Below are 16,000 nucleotides of genomic sequence, written 5' to 3' on the forward strand. Positions count from 1 at the left end.
ACAAAGTCCTTCTGGTGCTTTTGCCTCGCATCCTAAACAGGCTCACTCGCTCTCCTGCCTGTCCCCTTGGCTAATGGCTTCTGGTCACAGCCTGGCCCTTAAATCACGGGCTGCACCCAGACAGGAATAAACTGTGACTCTCCCCAGACAAGGAGGATTTGATTAGAATGGTGAGGGATGTGACTCTGAACACAGGCGCTCAGCCTTGTGAGAACAGCTGCTCCTACACTGGGCCCAAGATGGGTCCTCTAGCACAGACACTGAAGGCAAATCCTAGAGAGACCTCAGACATGTTCACTGAGCCTCTCCAAGGACAGTCATTTGGAATACAAAGGGAGGAATGTTCAGCGTGGATATCGTGGGGGTATGTTAAGATGATCTGTGTGTTGGGAGGAAAGCTTAAGCTAAGGAAGCTCACACTGTGGAAACTGGAAGATGGTGCTGCCATCCACCTCCTCCACTTTACTGCCTGTGCTTTTCCTCCCCCACCTCTATCTGTTCTAGACATAAAAGCTTTTTTTATTGCAAGATTATTTTTGCTCAGTGAATTAAAATGAAGCATTTGCAACCTCTCCTCCCCAGTGCAAGTGCTCCCGGCAGCACTGCTCTCCACCTGGTCCTGGCCCCTCTGGTCAGCCTAGGAAAGACAAGCCCAGTAGCAGGACAAGATCAGGCTATTGCCAAATCCAGCTCTGCTGAGGAATGGGTTCCCCTATTCCACAGATCTGCCCCCTATGAGCCTGGTGAATCACCAAAGGCAGCAGATGCAACTAAGATGTTTCCTAACTAATTTTTAATCCTTTTGGCACAGCAGTACCAACACAAAAACATGAACTGTATGAAGGCTGTTTATTAAATTCTGGTCTGGCTGCAGTTGTGCAACCCCACTGAAACACTTTGGTGCAGTAACATGAAATAAGAACAGTGGATTTCCTCACATGTCACTGAGAACTGTATCTTGCCAGCAGGTTGCTCTTGAGGCTGATACATAGGTGTTATCAGGGTCTGAGCCCAATTATGAGGGTAGAGCAGGACACGGGAAATTGCACATTTCTGGGTCAAAGAGCCGATATGGCCCCTTCTACTAACTTGGAGCCACTTTTCAAAGCCAAGGTCTCCAGCAAACTACATGTACAACTCTATTTCCATCAGGATAAGTTTTCTGTGCTTGTTAAAGGCTGAACCTTTGAGCCTTTTCAACTTAATCCTCTTCCAAGAGTATTAGGTTTTTGGGGAAATTTTTGAAATGGCAAGGCTTCCCGAATTTCTGATCTACTGGTACATATCTAGAGCACTTACCATCATCCATCAAGGCCCTGCCAACATGCAATCTGAATAAAAGCAGAGAGGAAGCACCTTTGCCATCACGATTTTTCAACTATAAATTGCTGGAAGTTGATCTTTGTGAAAACAGCACTAGCTTCATGTATTTAGTAGGGAACAGACACTGGACAAAGGAAATACCAGCCACAGGGCTGGTGGTGCAGGGCTATAAATGTGGAAACAGGTTGATAATAGAAACTGGTTTGTAAGTGCTAGCAGACATGAGCAAATAGAGGTTTTGAAAGCAAAGGCTTCACAGGAACTGTCCCTGAAGAAACCCTCTGAAACTGAGACTAAAGCAAATGCCACTCTCGGTTGCCCCCTCAAGTAGAAACCAGAGGAGGTGAGAGCATCCCCGAAGATGCCACCAGCTCTCTTCCCCGTTTTTTGACAAGTGTTCATGCACAGCTTCAGTGCTAACCCACCTTCTTGCCTATATTTCAAGTTCCAAACTTTTTATTCAAAGAGTGGCCCAGCCTTCAAAAACAAATCCAAGGACTATTATACTTTGAAGAAAGGATGGTCTTGCTCAGCAACCACTTATAATGAAAAGAAAAAAAATTACTACATTTTTATTGTTACACTAAAGAGTAGGACAGAGGCAGAAAGTCATAGCTGCTTTACTTTGTTCCTTAGAGATGGGGAACAGTGCACATCTGGCTTTAAATAAATAACAACAGTAACTTCCCAATGGCCTTTTGTCTCCCAGACTCAAAAGTTTCTGAACTAGCTGAAGGCCTCTTTCTTGTTAAGAGCGTCTGTCTCACTCCAACCGAGAGGTTTGTGACAAAACTGAGGTTATTTTGCGGAAGGGAGGAAGTAGATGCATTAGTGAGTGCATTGCCTCTTGGCTGAGGTTTAGGTTTATTTGAATTTATTATTTCTGACGCGATCAACCGATCACTTACTGACCATTTTACTTTAAATGTGGTCAAGGACTGCAGTCTACAGGCAGTCAGTCTATTTGCTCCCACTCTTGGTCCCCCTCTACTATGTAGCAATGTCCCAGCACTCCCTCCTTTTGTCTGTCTTCAAATCACATGTTTTTCACAGCTCAGAGCTGCAGAACACTGTAAAGATCCCCTCAGCACAGCATGGTGGGAGTGTAACTGTGTACGCTCTGTTTTGCTCATAACACTGAGCAGTTCTCTGACTAAACACACCTTTCTCTTCCCAGCCATCACTAACCAGTTATTCTTCTTTCAGCATAACTTCAACCTGCCACTTAGCCATTAACTGCGTCTATCTGTACCTAAGAATTATTTGAAACGAAACATTCAATTATTACAGAGCTTTAACACCAGAACAAGGCTGCTGTTTGATTTCTTTGTTTCAGAAATGATAAAACACTCCAGCGTTAAACCCCTGTTCTCTCCAACAGCAGCCGAGCCACTAAATTGATGACATGCGGATTAACCAAACAGTCCAGCAAATCATTGGTAGAAAGGGCTGTTTGTGAGGTGCAAGGACTGCTGTCTGAATCCATTTGATGTGCAGGCATCTCACAGTCATTACTCATTACCAACTCCTTCCTCCTGCGGTGTAATTTTCCAATATGTTCTCCTTCATTTTCACAGGGAAGATCTCTACCGTCGCTTTCAACTGCAACTGCACCCATCGAACCCGTTTCTTGAGACTGTGGTAAAACTTGAATCAGATGAGGCCCAAAGGGTATTTTTTGCAGCTCTTCTGCTTTAGATGTTGAAAAGTCAAATCCATGGGTTACTAATCTGCAGCCGTCTGGCTCACAGCCAACTTCCCTCCTCTTCCTCTTGCATGAGGCAGCTGTCCTCTGCCCTGCACCAGTGCTGCTGCAATGTGCCCCCTCTGACACACTTGTCTTCTGACACTTGAAATACGCAGACACGGCTTGATTCAGGTACTGAAGATTCATTTCATGGGATGTTGCCTCAACCTAAGAAAACACCCAGGATACACTCAGTTAAAAGGAGCCATGTTTCAATTCAGCGCTGCGTGATTATTTTCCATGAATTACTTTTGCTACATGAAGGGATGGAATTTAAAATTCTTTTTCTCAGGCAGCAGAAGGACTCAGGGGAGCTAAGCAAAATGTCAGTAGTTCTTTGTTATTGCTCCTATAATGGGAGCAATAGAGGGCTTACCTCCGTGGGATTTAGCCAGAGATCTCCATCACTGGGATTTTCTGCTGATTTTATGGCACATACCAGCATTCGAGTTATTGCCTCTTCTACACGGGCTTCATGATCTGCATCCTGCCTCGAGAAAACAGAAAGTTTTAGGAGATAGATTAGCTCTTGGGTCTGTGCAGAAAGCTGAAAGGACTTGGGAAGAACATGAATGGCCTTAGTTTGAAAGCCATATTCATGTATGCAAAGTCAATGAAAGGTTTCAGACTTTTGACGCTCCTACTCCTCTGTACAGCACCGACACAGGTCACAGCACAGGCTCATCTGAACTATGATTTGCAAAAAACAGATTCTAGTATGTGTATATAATCTTTTCCCTCATTAGCGTTCTGTTAATTGAATCTGGTGTTTGAAATTACAATACAGTGTTAGCATTTAATTAATGCATGCATTTATAGAGCTCTTTAGGACTAGAATGACCATGGAAGTACATAGCACATTTTTTATATCCCCATATTATGTCTAATTTAAGTACTTAAAACACACAGGATGTTCCAGGAAGGCAGCAGCTATCTATGGGCTACAGAAGCAAAAAAGTGAGTCTTAAGAAAATGTAGGAAATATTTTATCATGTAACAGCAGCTGACATACTTCTGCACTTCTGAACATCACCAAAAGGAAAAACATTTTTCCTCTGAAAGCTCTCCTGCAAAACTAAAAACTAAGTTAATAGCAGGCTGTTTCTTTCAGGCCTTCGCTTCCTCTATCATCCCCCTTAAGGCAGGTGGATACTAACTGATTTAGGATAGCAGAACAAAACTTTATAAGATCTTTTTAAGCTTTCTTTCCCATTTGAGTTTCTTGTATACGGAAGGGTAGGGTGTGTGGAAGGAAATGGCAGACTCTGCAAACAAGATGGCTGGTTTGGTTAATTCAATGACAAGTGCCTAGACATGGATATATAAATTTGCTTTAATGGAGATGCTTAGACATAGGAGTTTTGGACCCGGTCAATCCACAGCCCTGATCAGTCTGTGGTTTCAGGGAACACATCAAGTACATGCATCTTGCCAGTACGAGTGCTGAAGGCAGTAATTCAGCCTGGAACCCTGAGCTGATTTTGGGATAGAAGCAGGGGAAAGTGTTGTTGGCATTTTGTGGCTTTAGATGCTTGGCTTATTAATGACCTTATATAACAAGCCCCCAAAACACAGACTTTGGTATCTACATGTGGAAATTATTTAAGGTGTTGCATTCTTGGTATTCATCCTGGCCTGCTGAATAACAGGGCTGTACTGATTGCATGACAGTATGTTAGGAAGCAAAGAATACTTTGAGTAGCTCACATCCAGCTGAAAACAAATTAAATTTCTACTCTAAACTCTTGCCAATATAATTAATGGTTTCACTGGGACTATAATTGTTGGTGTGATTCACATCTGTCAATATGAAAGCAGCTGGTAACAGCTGCGAGCAAGAACTGCTTACTTTGGTAATGGAAATGTTCTCAGTACTGTCTCTTAGCATCCATGTCACACTTTACTTTTACAGATGGACTGCCCAACACCTAACACACAGTGCTGCCATCATCAGCTGTACAGATAATTTCTGTAAGAAACTTTCACCTGGGCTGAAATAGCTACATTTGCTTATGGCAGCTTCTGATATTTGGGGAGGGGAAGCTTGTGTGTTGTTCATTAGTAAGATCTAGCAAACGCTCCTTTGTTTCTGATGCCACCCACACAACTACCCACTCTTGCTGTCACCAAACAGGATCTTGGTGACTTCTGCAAGATCTTTATGACCAGAAAAGAGTTTAGCTCCACTGATTTTTTTTTTTTTTCCTTGCAACACATAAGAACAGCTAGAAATGCTACAGCTAAGGCACCACCCCAGCACCTGGGAGCTCCCAGCCGAGCACAGCTGATCCGTCCTGACCTGCTTCTCCAGCAGGGACAATTTGTGAGGCACAGCTCAGGGTACAAGAGTGTGTATTGACATCAGGGTCTTTCCAAGCCCAGGGCACACAGCCAGTTCCTCTGAATTACCTCAAGGGCTGCTCAAATTTAAGGCAGGCTTAAATGGCTGCTCTACAATATATAGTTAGTGCTTTCTCTGGCACTGGACACAACCTGACTGTACTTAGGGCTACGAAAGACCTCATACAAAAGTATGGGCTGTGGGCCTGCTGTCCTTGCTAAATACATAGTTTCATCTGGAAAATTTCTCCATGAGAGAAACACCCAAGTGAGTTCCTCTGCTCTGTCAATGCTTGGTTTGATGCTGGTATGAGAAACGTATGGTGTGGTCTTTGAACAGCAGCTGAATGTATGTGTTCCTTTTCCCTGCAGATTCCCAGTCTAATATAATTTTTTTAAGTAGAAAAAAAAGGCAATGAGTATTTTAGTGAGGCAGCTTTCCCAGGCCATTTCAAAAGATTTTTTTTTTTTTGTAATATTAAGCCAGGATTAATAATAAAGTAATTTGAATCAGAAAACTTTCTGGAGCATTGAGATGATCTAGTGGAAGATGTCCCTGCTCATTGCAGGGGGGCTGGACTAGATGACCTTTAAAGGTCCCTTCCAACCCAAACAATTCTACAATTCTATGATATCCCTGGAACCATCACATACATACTGGTTAAGATAAGCAAGAAAAATCAGAGCCTGGGGAAAAGAAAATTAATTAAATACTTGAGGAAATCCATCTTGAGGCAATTCAAAACTATCACAGAGAAACGAAAATTCCAAAATCCTCTTCCACCCCCTTCCTATCACATTAATTTGATTTAAATTCTAATTTAGCTTTGCATGTAAGCATGTGCTTGAGGTGAAGTTGCTGTTGAAATATGATTTCTGCTGAACTGCGTCTTCAGATCTGGAACCCTGAAAGGTTCTTCAGGAAAAAAACGCATCCGTAAGGGTTCTTCCCTCCACAGCCTCTGAACACAACACCCAATAGGGTTGAACTTGGCAGGCAAGGGACAGAAGGCCATGCACACACGGAAGTGCTACATCACCATGACATAAAAAGGAAAATACCAGTTCGATCCAAGAGTTTATGCTGACAGTGATAGGATCAATGGATTCCACATAGTGCCACCAGTGCCTTGGAACGAGCAGGACCTGGAATTGGAGACATCACATTAGGGTACTACGGGAAGGCTGAAGAAAGATAAGGTGTTTTAATTATAGGTCATGTGGGATGCAGAGACAGAATGAGGCAAGGAAATAGGGGTGGGAAGTCATATTTATTTATTTCTTCTAAAGCGCCTTTTCGCAGGACTTAAATGCCCACTCTGTCCTCCCACTGTACCTATACTATGGTGTAAGAAATGGACATGATCCAGAGCTGCCTTTCATCCAAACTCCTTCCCATGTGAGCAGGACTGTAACCTTGTAATTGCTGTAGGTAAGCAAAATCCAGCCCTACAAAGGGGGTGCAGCTGGAGTAGCAGTAGATCAGGACTTCAGAGAAAGTCTCAGCCAAGCACGAATTCTTTTGTAGACTCTCTAACTGAGCAGACTTTCCAGTTCCTTTAGAAGGACTGCCAGCTGGTTTCCCCAAAAAGCACGTATCCTAATGCTCGTCTGGGTGACTAACAATATGTAGCTTTAATTCTGGTAAATAATCGCCAGTATCACATTTGTCACTTTTAGTAGATAGGCTTTTAAAAGAAAGTGCCATGATTTCTGGGACAATCTAGTTTAGATCAGAGCTTTTTAACTACATCAGGATGATAGCTGTGACATAAAATTGATTCTAACCCATGGTTTCTAAGGTACGAGCCATTGATGTTGTTTTGATGATAGAGGACAAGCTTTGCAGATTACTGAACATGAGATTAACATGGCACTATCAAGAAAAGCAAAAAAGATATTTTTTTAAAAGGAATAAAAATGGTCAGAGACAGACAAAAATATACACTTCAGAATGGGGAAAGTGAAGCAATGATCTGTATCTGAATTGCAGACAATTTTTTTTCTTGGTAGACGCAAATTACTTAGAAGCATGTTCTGCTACCCAGATAGCCCTGTGCTTCATTATATCAAAACACGGCTAATGAGAAAATGTCTCTATAGGAAACAGTGATTGTGACTCTAGTCCTGCACTTACAGGACACTCAGAACAGAGTCATTTTTGGGCCAGATGACAAAATGTTCTCCACAGGCTTCAATTTAAGTCAAACAAAAAAGCAGTGGCTCTCTAAAGGTCGAAAACATTTGAAAATTGTACTTTAATCCAGTACAGCATACAAAACAGAGAAGGAAGTCGGTCAGTGGAGGGTCATTATTTTAAAAATATTACTAATTTGTTATTCCTGCCATCTGTATGAAACCTTGACTACAGCCAAAACATGTTTTCTGCATTGAACAGGTTTCAGAGTTGTGCTTTTATCACAGAAACATCCACTCTAAACGGAAAGTGCAGCTGCATTAGCAGCAATGGGTTTATCTGTTAGGAAGTGTTGCCCTACGTTTCACTGACTGCAAAATCACATGAAACCTCCCCCAAACGCTCATCTGCTCTATAAGGGATCTTACACTGAACTCTGCTAAAGAATCTGGGTACCCTCCAAATGACTGGGTGTAATGATGAGGCCTGGAAAACTTTGTTTTACAGCAGAAGAAAGCACAGCTCCTGCAAGTGGCTGTTTGCAACAACAGGATCCGTCCTATGAGATCTGCGTAGGAAAAGCGAGTTTTGCAACATGCTGGAGAAGTGGATGAAGACACCGGGGAATTGGAGTATGGCACAGAGGGACTATGTAGCAAGGGAAAACAAGCCAGAGACAAATTAAGGGAACTGTAAGAATGTTTCAGTCAGAAAAACAAGATGGAAATTAGGCTCAACACTGGCATGCCAATCAGGTACAGAATTGCTTTGGAAAGAGAAGGTACAGCCAGGAGGAAAATACAACTCCCCCAACGTGTCCTGTGTTTTCAAACCTAAGAAGAGGAACTTGGTCTTTTAGAGACTGATCAGATTTTACTTGCCAGCAGGTTGAGGGTAATAACTGCGAAGTTGTGCCTTTCTGCAGCTGGCATTGTTTGCTGATGCAATTTATAGAAGAGCTACAAAGCTGTGACTGAAACGGGCAAAAGAGGTTCCATAAAGACACTTGCTCTCCCTCTTATTTTTGGGCAAGCTTATGCATGTTAAAATAAGGATTTACAGCAGGAAGAAAACTGAAATTATCAAAAAGCAAAAGGACTAAAACTTTAAGGAAGATGAAGAAATGGAAAAAAGTGATTAAAACCAAAAGATACATCTGGCAAGCAAGCAGAACTAACAAAAGATCAAAAACCCCCAACAAAACAAACAAAAAACAGCAAAGAGAGAAGTACAGTAGGATTCTTCTACCTTTACAAACCAGTATTCTTCTAGGTTTGCAAATTAGAAGCAAAAAAACCCCACAACAGAATGAAAACAAAAACCCACCACCACCACTTCTATCAATCCTACAATAAAATAAAGCAGACTTCCATATGTTTATGAATATGGGACACAGATTTAGCTACATTCCAATAGGAAATGTGAAAGTAAACCACAGTTAAATAACATACACACAAATGCAGCGAACATTTTACAGGGAAAAATGTAAAGTGCAATGCAAGACAGAACTATTCCAAGCTAAGAGATAATCTTGTGCTAGCCTGCTTTCTACAGAACATATCTAACTTTGCAGGCTGGGAAGATATTGATCTAAACAGCAACCAATCAGATAATTTTAATATTTAGGCTAGTGATAGGCAAATATAGAAAATGAAGTCAAAGTAGGACAGAAATCCCGGAAAAGATAAAAAGAAATTCTGTAATGGGAGGAGAGAAACCAAGGGAATACTTGGGAGAGCAAGTGGAGCAATGCTGAAGACTTGTACAGCACAGAGAACAGACCAGGTTTGAATTCTCAGTGGACATGATTAACTCAATACAGTGCAAAGGTAGGGCAAAGGTGGAATTGCTTCAAAAAGAGAGCATATCCTGAAGTGAAATATTATACCAAGAAATTTCTGCTCATTAGAAAAAGGTATTTAGGTAAATGCACATGAAAAGGAAGCCAGTGTGATGGGAAGATAAAGCTGTAGGGCCATGGGGGGACCCCAAGGAAATCCCAAAGCTGCCTGTAACCATGGCAATGAAAAATGAAATAGATACAAGCAGAGTCAATTCTGTGGAAGCACCACCCGGGGACTCTGTGCGAGTGCTGCTACCCCAGCCTATGCCCTGTCCCTGCTGGAGCCTGGCTGTCCTAGTCCTAGTAAGATGCTCCTTACCCTGCCTCCCTCCTGAGCTGGTGTCTTCCCACGCACTGAAGCTAAGCTCCAAGGGCCACTGATGTCAGAAACATGAGGACAGCCCTTGGGAAAAGCACAGTGAAGAGGGAGGGAGTGGGGCTGTTACATTCCTTGTCCATGGCAACCCTGGCAGGAGACTGAAGCTCAGGGAAGAAGGTGAGGAGTTAGGAACTTGCAGCTTTCACCTTTGGATTGCCTGGCTTTTGGGGCACTCGAGGGGTTCTCCCTATGTGTTACAGGCTGAGTGCTATTTTTATCACCAATCCCAGTGTAAATTCAGCTCCTGGACTCTTCTGCTTCTTCTGTGATGGAGATGATACTTCTTGTGTCTCAGGGCTGGGTTTGGCTGACTGCCTTCTCTATGGGGTGACTCGGGGCCAAATGAAAGTTTGGGAGACTTTCATTTGTAGTCTTTCAAATGAAAATTCTTTATTCCTTCCCAAAACAGAATTATCAACCATCTACTATGCATAATGCTGTGGACAACTCTGAATGCTCCTTCACTAAAATAGCCTTTTAAAAGTATTTTGTACACTTGGAGCTGTAATGTTTCACTGCCTTTTAAAAAGTTTGAGTTATTGTATTTCTTGACTTGCTACAACACTTTTTTCTTAGGTATCAATTATATTTTTCTTGGTTATTCAGACTGTACTGTTGTTCCCCACTTTAAGCCCAATCTGAAGTTCTCACTTTTCTTTAAAGCTGTCACACAGGGAAATCCCTTCCTGACTTCATGAATATTTCTGCTTGCTCAGTGTTGGGTTAGAAGTCAGAGGTTTATTTGTGCTATTGGGAGCTCTGGTTGCAGGCAGGATCCTGTGGTGTGTTAGATGCCACAGCAGGAGCACAGAAAGAGAAAACCTTGCAGCTATATGCAGGAACTGAGTGACAACTGTATTTATGGACAAAGACTGAGTTCAAGACTTTCAAGAAAGCAGATAAGCAAAAGCAGAGGAGGAGAGCTTCTGAGCAGCAGACCACAGTGAGAGACAACAAGCAGTAATGCTGATCTTTTTCTAAAATCAGTATTTCCCATATTGTGACAATATTTTTCAAGATTGGAAGGGAGCATCCTTCTCAGACTCACTGAGACTCTAAGACTAGTTCAGTCAGGCCTTTCCTTGCACTTCTGCACTGCAGCTCCTCTGGCTTTAGGCTGCACCTGGGGCACAGGGCCAGGACACAGGAGAGCTGAGTGCTGCCTCTAAACAGCAAACAGTTTAGGGGCTCCTGTCTGGGGCAGTGTGAGAGAGAATGGTGTTGCTCATGGGAGCCCAGTGCCCAAGCTACTTGCTCTGCATCAGGAGGGCTCCTTTTATAGCCTGTTCTGAAGGATGAGATGAATGTTCCTGCAGGAGTGTAATTGTATAAGATCACCTTGTAGAGGTGCCAGGTTCTTCCCACTGATGGCACATAGGGCACCTGTCGTGAATGGGGTTTAAGATGAGGATGGCAGATCCTACCCTAACTCTCTTAACACTTGTCCCAGAGTATGGGGTGGAAGGTTCTAGAACAGACATGTTTTACCCCATTTGTGGTCTTTTAGGCAGCATTTGTATATTTGTGAAAAGAATCAAGGTGTCACCAGAAATGCTGCAGAATTTACTCAACTACCTACTTAGCACTGAGCCTTGCAACCACTACACAGGTGACCAGGTTCAAATATTTCTAAGGAGCCCCATCTGTGTGATGCAACTTAAGCTTGTAACTTTGCGGATATAGTCAGGTACTGCCGCAAGCCCTTCACCTACTCAGCTGCCTATTTGAGTAAGCTTGATATCTAAACGTTTTCCTAACTACAAGTTGTGGTAAGACCTCTGTGGAAATGTAGATGACAGCCACAGGTCAAGTACAGGATGAAACCTTATAAAACCTAAAGTCTCAGACAACTACCAAAATTCATAACAGAGGTTCACCTCTGAACAATACAGTGGAAGGGCACAAAGGATGCAACTGAAGTATGCATTGTGCATTGGTACAATGTTATACGAAGGAATTCTGCTTTTAGGCAGAACGGGTGTAGAAAAATGGCTTGTAGCAAACACTGACCAGAAGGTGGCATTAGACACATTAAGTTTTTGATATTCAAAGCTGCACTCACCCTACATGCAGCTGCTCTCCTGAATACCTAAGAACACCTTTGTCTTTATTTTTTCAACCCTTTATTGTTACAATAATCCAAAATGTTCTGTGTTACCCTCCGAGAATGAGTGGAGATTCTACATATTAGCACAAAATAAGGCAGCCCACAAATTCTGCAGTAATTGTATTACTTCTATGTGAAAACAACTGTTAAGCACATATCAAGACTGTTATTATTTAGGGATTCTCTCTCTTGTTAACAAAGGAGTTCTTCTAGGTCATTCCTTTTCTCTCCATCAAATAGGAGCAGTCCCCAGCCACCTGCCCCATAAGCTTCTGGCTGAGATGCTGGATGAAGGCAATACCTCACTGCTCCATCATTGCTTCCACATTACTCCCCCCTCCACCCTGAAATCTAAAAAGTATTCCCTTCATGGAAATGCAGACAACTTGTATTACTGAGCTGGCTCAAGAACTTTATTCCTAGCAAGATTAATTTGTAATTGCTTTAAGCCTAATTAAAATTAAGATCATATTAAAGGTTCACTACCACACTTGATCATTGCAAAGAAGATTATAAATTGAAATAGTGTTGGGGAGCAGGGATAATGCACTGCTGAATGGATGTGGCATTTTTATCAATAGCAAAAATTTTTTCTTTGTGCTTTAAATTACTGAATGATGCAACCTTATGAAGTGCTGAATGCAAAACTACTCATTTGCTTTAGGAGTATGAGTAGGAGCTAATGTAGAGCAAACAATGAAGGTTTGTACAGATGCAAATGATTCCTCATTTGCATCTGTACCAATTGCAGAGCTTACACTTCCCAGTTGACAGGTATCATCCTCTTGTTGGAAACTACTATCCTGCTTCAGCTTGCCATCTCACCAGTTTATGGGAGCACTCCTCAGTCTGCCTCCTCAAAATTAACTGGATAGCAAAATCCATTCCTTAAATTGTTGAAGGCAGCTGGGTTTGCCAGCTAGGGAGAGGGGAACACTCACACAAGTTGCTGAGCTGGCAGGTCAGAAGAGGTGACAACATCTGGTAGGAGAATGGTGAGAGGGCTCTGGAAGCGGCAGCTCCACCGTGTGAAGCGGTCGGAGCAATGAACACTGCAAAATTCCTTTGGAAAGGCCTGACAGCTTGAGATGTGCAGCAGTGCGTTACAAGGACACACATGGCTGAACAAATGAAAAAGGGTAATTCAGGCTTCAAATACAGACCATGTTGATTAAATAACGAAGGACACTACTTACGGCAGGAGACTAGGAATTAAGGGTCCCGAGCCCTATCCTCACACTGCTGCTGACTGCCTGCATGACTGTAAACCAGGCACTTATAACTGAACTTTCTCAGTAAAACAGGATTAATAATATCCTCACATCCCTGTAAAGCACCATGAAACCTCTGGATGCTGTGTGCTCTAAATGCAAGTATCACTGAAGTATTTATTAAAGGAACATGAGAAGGCTATTCCACTACCAAAGTATGAGCTCCTTTGCTAGCTCTACATATTCATTAATCAAATACATTTCATGCAAAATACTGGTGTCAGAGTTCAAGAAAGTTCTAAAGCAGACAGATTGGAGGAGGTTGCAAGAACTGTGATGGAATTAGGCAGCTGATTCAATTACTTCTCCAAATGTTTGCAGTTTTTGTACAAAAAAGTCTAGTAAAACAACTGTCAGCAAAGAAAACTCCTGTGCTGAGAGAAATGTGTCAAGTCTGAGTGCAGAGTGAAGGAAGAGAGAAATTCCACAGTCAATTTGATAAGATTTTCTAGCCTTTAATTAGCCAGTTAAATGACTTACAGGAATATAAAGTAATGTAAAACTTGTATGTAAATGGTACCTGTCCTGGACTGAGTGTAACGACATGGGCTGTTGAGTTCCTAAACTTGGGAAAGCGTTTCAGATCAGGGTTGGCAACGTTGACTTTGCTGAATACGCTGGATTCCTCATAAGGGATCCTGGTAGGATAAAGGAAACTGGTGTCACCAGGTGGGAAGAGGTGCCATCTCTTCCTGAAAATAGAGAGAAGACAAAAATGTATTCAGTGCATGTCACTTACAGCAAAGAACTAAAGGCAGTAGCAAGGTTTTCAATAAAACATAAATCTGTCTTCGCTGTGTGAATCTCCTACGCAGTGAGAACACAGGCAGTGCTTACAGGCTGTCTCCTGAAAGTGTTTTTTAAAATATTCCACTTTAATTTTTTAACTGAAAAGATTTACAGCTTCTCACCAATTATTTCTAAAAGGCAGATAACATAAAATTTAAAAAAAAGCTCTCCCATCTGGTTTCTCCGTCCTCCCTTTTACATGCAGCATTTACAGATGCTCAGAGAATTAAAATCTGCTCTATAAATGAGAGGAAATAGTTTTGTTAGAGACAATGTATTTTTGTTCAGTGAATGAATGGCTTTCAAAATCTATGTTTTGTTTTGAAAGGAGGGCATCGTGTGTTAGGATGGCAACGGTAAAAAGGGTATAGACATGATCTTCTGTTTCCTATCATCACCTGGAGTACTTATGAGGCTGTTAGTCATAAACCCTTCATTCTCAGTAAAAATCACCTTAATGCTCCCATGCCAAAAATGGCATAAATAAACCCCAGACACACTCATAGACATAAGCATCCTGAAACAATCTGTATTTTTGTGTTATTAGTACCATATGATGAAAATGTGGCTTGTGTGGGCCACTGGGTTTAAGAACTTACTGATGTGACTAAATGCCCAGATGGAGCACAGCAGGGTTGTTCTGTTCCTTGTCTGGGGACACTCATGTGCCGGGTTGCTCTCTATGTGCCCAAAGAAGCACATGAATGCACCACAGTGCAGGACCAAGCAGAGCTGAGGCACAAACCTTGTTCTCAAGGGTTAATGTCTCTATCTCACCTACATAGACCAGATCAAAGGAAAAAAAAAAGAATATGCCAGAACTGGTGGTGCCAGTTTTATGGGTACTATAAATGAAATATCTTAGTGGGTACATATGTTATTTAGAAACAGAAGTTTTATATGGTGGTACTTTAGGTGATAGAAAAAACCAGAAGGAATACATAGAGAATTTATTACATTTAAGAGGTGCCAGACAAACATGACCCATACACCAAGCAATGGAAAGGTAAAAGCAGTACTTTATAGCCCAGCTGGACAACTCGTGCAGCTCTCCTCTTTGTTCTGGACTCTAGCAAGAGCTTTTCTTTTTGTTCCTTTTCCTTGGTATTCACTTCTTGCTTTTTGTCTACTGCTTCTGGTTGTCAGTTCTAAGTCACAGATCTGAAAATTGGAGAAAAGCAACTAAATGGCACAAAACCAGAATAGACAGGAACAGAAGAGATAGGAATAGCAGGATAGCCAGAACTGGAGAGACCAGCACAGATGGAAGTGCCATGGGCCGCTGACATTTCTTGGTAATTACCAAAGCTATTGTGGGGCACAAGCACAAAACCAGTTCTTCTGAAACTCAAGCCTTGCTGCAACTTTATTTTGCCCTCCAAGCTAAATTCTCTGAAGGGGCGGAGAATGACTAGGTTAGGAGGCTCAGGGTTAATCCTGCAGGCTCATGACAAAGCAATATCATGAAGCAAAATATTAAGAAGCCCGAGGGATGCAAGGAGGAAATTCAAGATAGCAACAAAGGGCTAAGGAGTCGTCCCTGGCTTTCCTGCAAAGGCAAATCTATTTAAGTTTAGCATAAGCTTATATTCTTTTACAAAGCTTGTCTTGTTTGCGAGTCTCAAAAGGGAATCTTCCTGCTCTGAAGAAGAGCACACAATTCACAAGCTTGTGGAAGTTTGCAATCTGTTTAAAGGCTTTGCTCTTGAAGAAGAAAACAACTTTGTCTTTTCAGGCCGTGCAAAGGCTTTAGACTTCTTTCCCTGAGAGGAACAAGGATTTTATTCTACTAGAAGGGGAGGAAGTATCTTGGGAAGGCAGACAAAACTGCTACGTGATGCTGGGACGCTGGCTGGAGTTCAACACCTGAAGGTAGATCAAGAGGACTTGGCAGGTATCACGTCTGCTACATCACTGTACTTATTTAGCACACCCAGTATTTAGGTGGATCCTTAGAAGATATTTAGGCATTTAAATCTCATGGTTTGCAATGAGACTTCTGGCTCCTGAATACACTTAATTGTCTGGACTTCAATGCACAATGCTTACTGATGTGATCTGAAG

General features: G+C 42.1%; 1 protein-coding gene across 5 annotated transcripts in view; it reads right to left on the reverse strand.

Annotated features, from left to right (window-relative positions):
- Window positions 1–1,875: 1,875 nt before the first annotated feature.
- The window catches only part of HSPBAP1 (HSPB1 associated protein 1), a 37,202-nt gene continuing 23,077 nt past the window's right edge, over window positions 1,876–16,000 (reverse strand). For 4 of the 5 annotated variants that reach the window (XM_032692600.1, XM_032692598.1, XM_032692601.1 and 1 more), the window contains 4 exons: window positions 13,668–13,839; window positions 6,473–6,556; window positions 3,447–3,557; window positions 1,876–3,238 (listed from right to left, as the gene is read on the reverse strand). In XM_032692600.1, the coding sequence (XP_032548491.1) occupies window positions 2,681–3,238; window positions 3,447–3,557; window positions 6,473–6,556; window positions 13,668–13,839 (925 nt within the window). In that variant the 3' untranslated portion in view covers window positions 1,876–2,680. The remainder of the gene's footprint in view (window positions 3,239–3,446; window positions 3,558–6,472; window positions 6,557–13,667; window positions 13,840–16,000) is intronic. The other variant, XM_032692602.1, reaches the window with a different exon arrangement.

The sequence above is a fragment of the Chiroxiphia lanceolata genome, chromosome 7 (genome assembly GCF_009829145.1).
Source record: "Chiroxiphia lanceolata isolate bChiLan1 chromosome 7, bChiLan1.pri, whole genome shotgun sequence".
Lineage (NCBI taxonomy): Eukaryota > Metazoa > Chordata > Aves > Passeriformes > Pipridae > Chiroxiphia > Chiroxiphia lanceolata.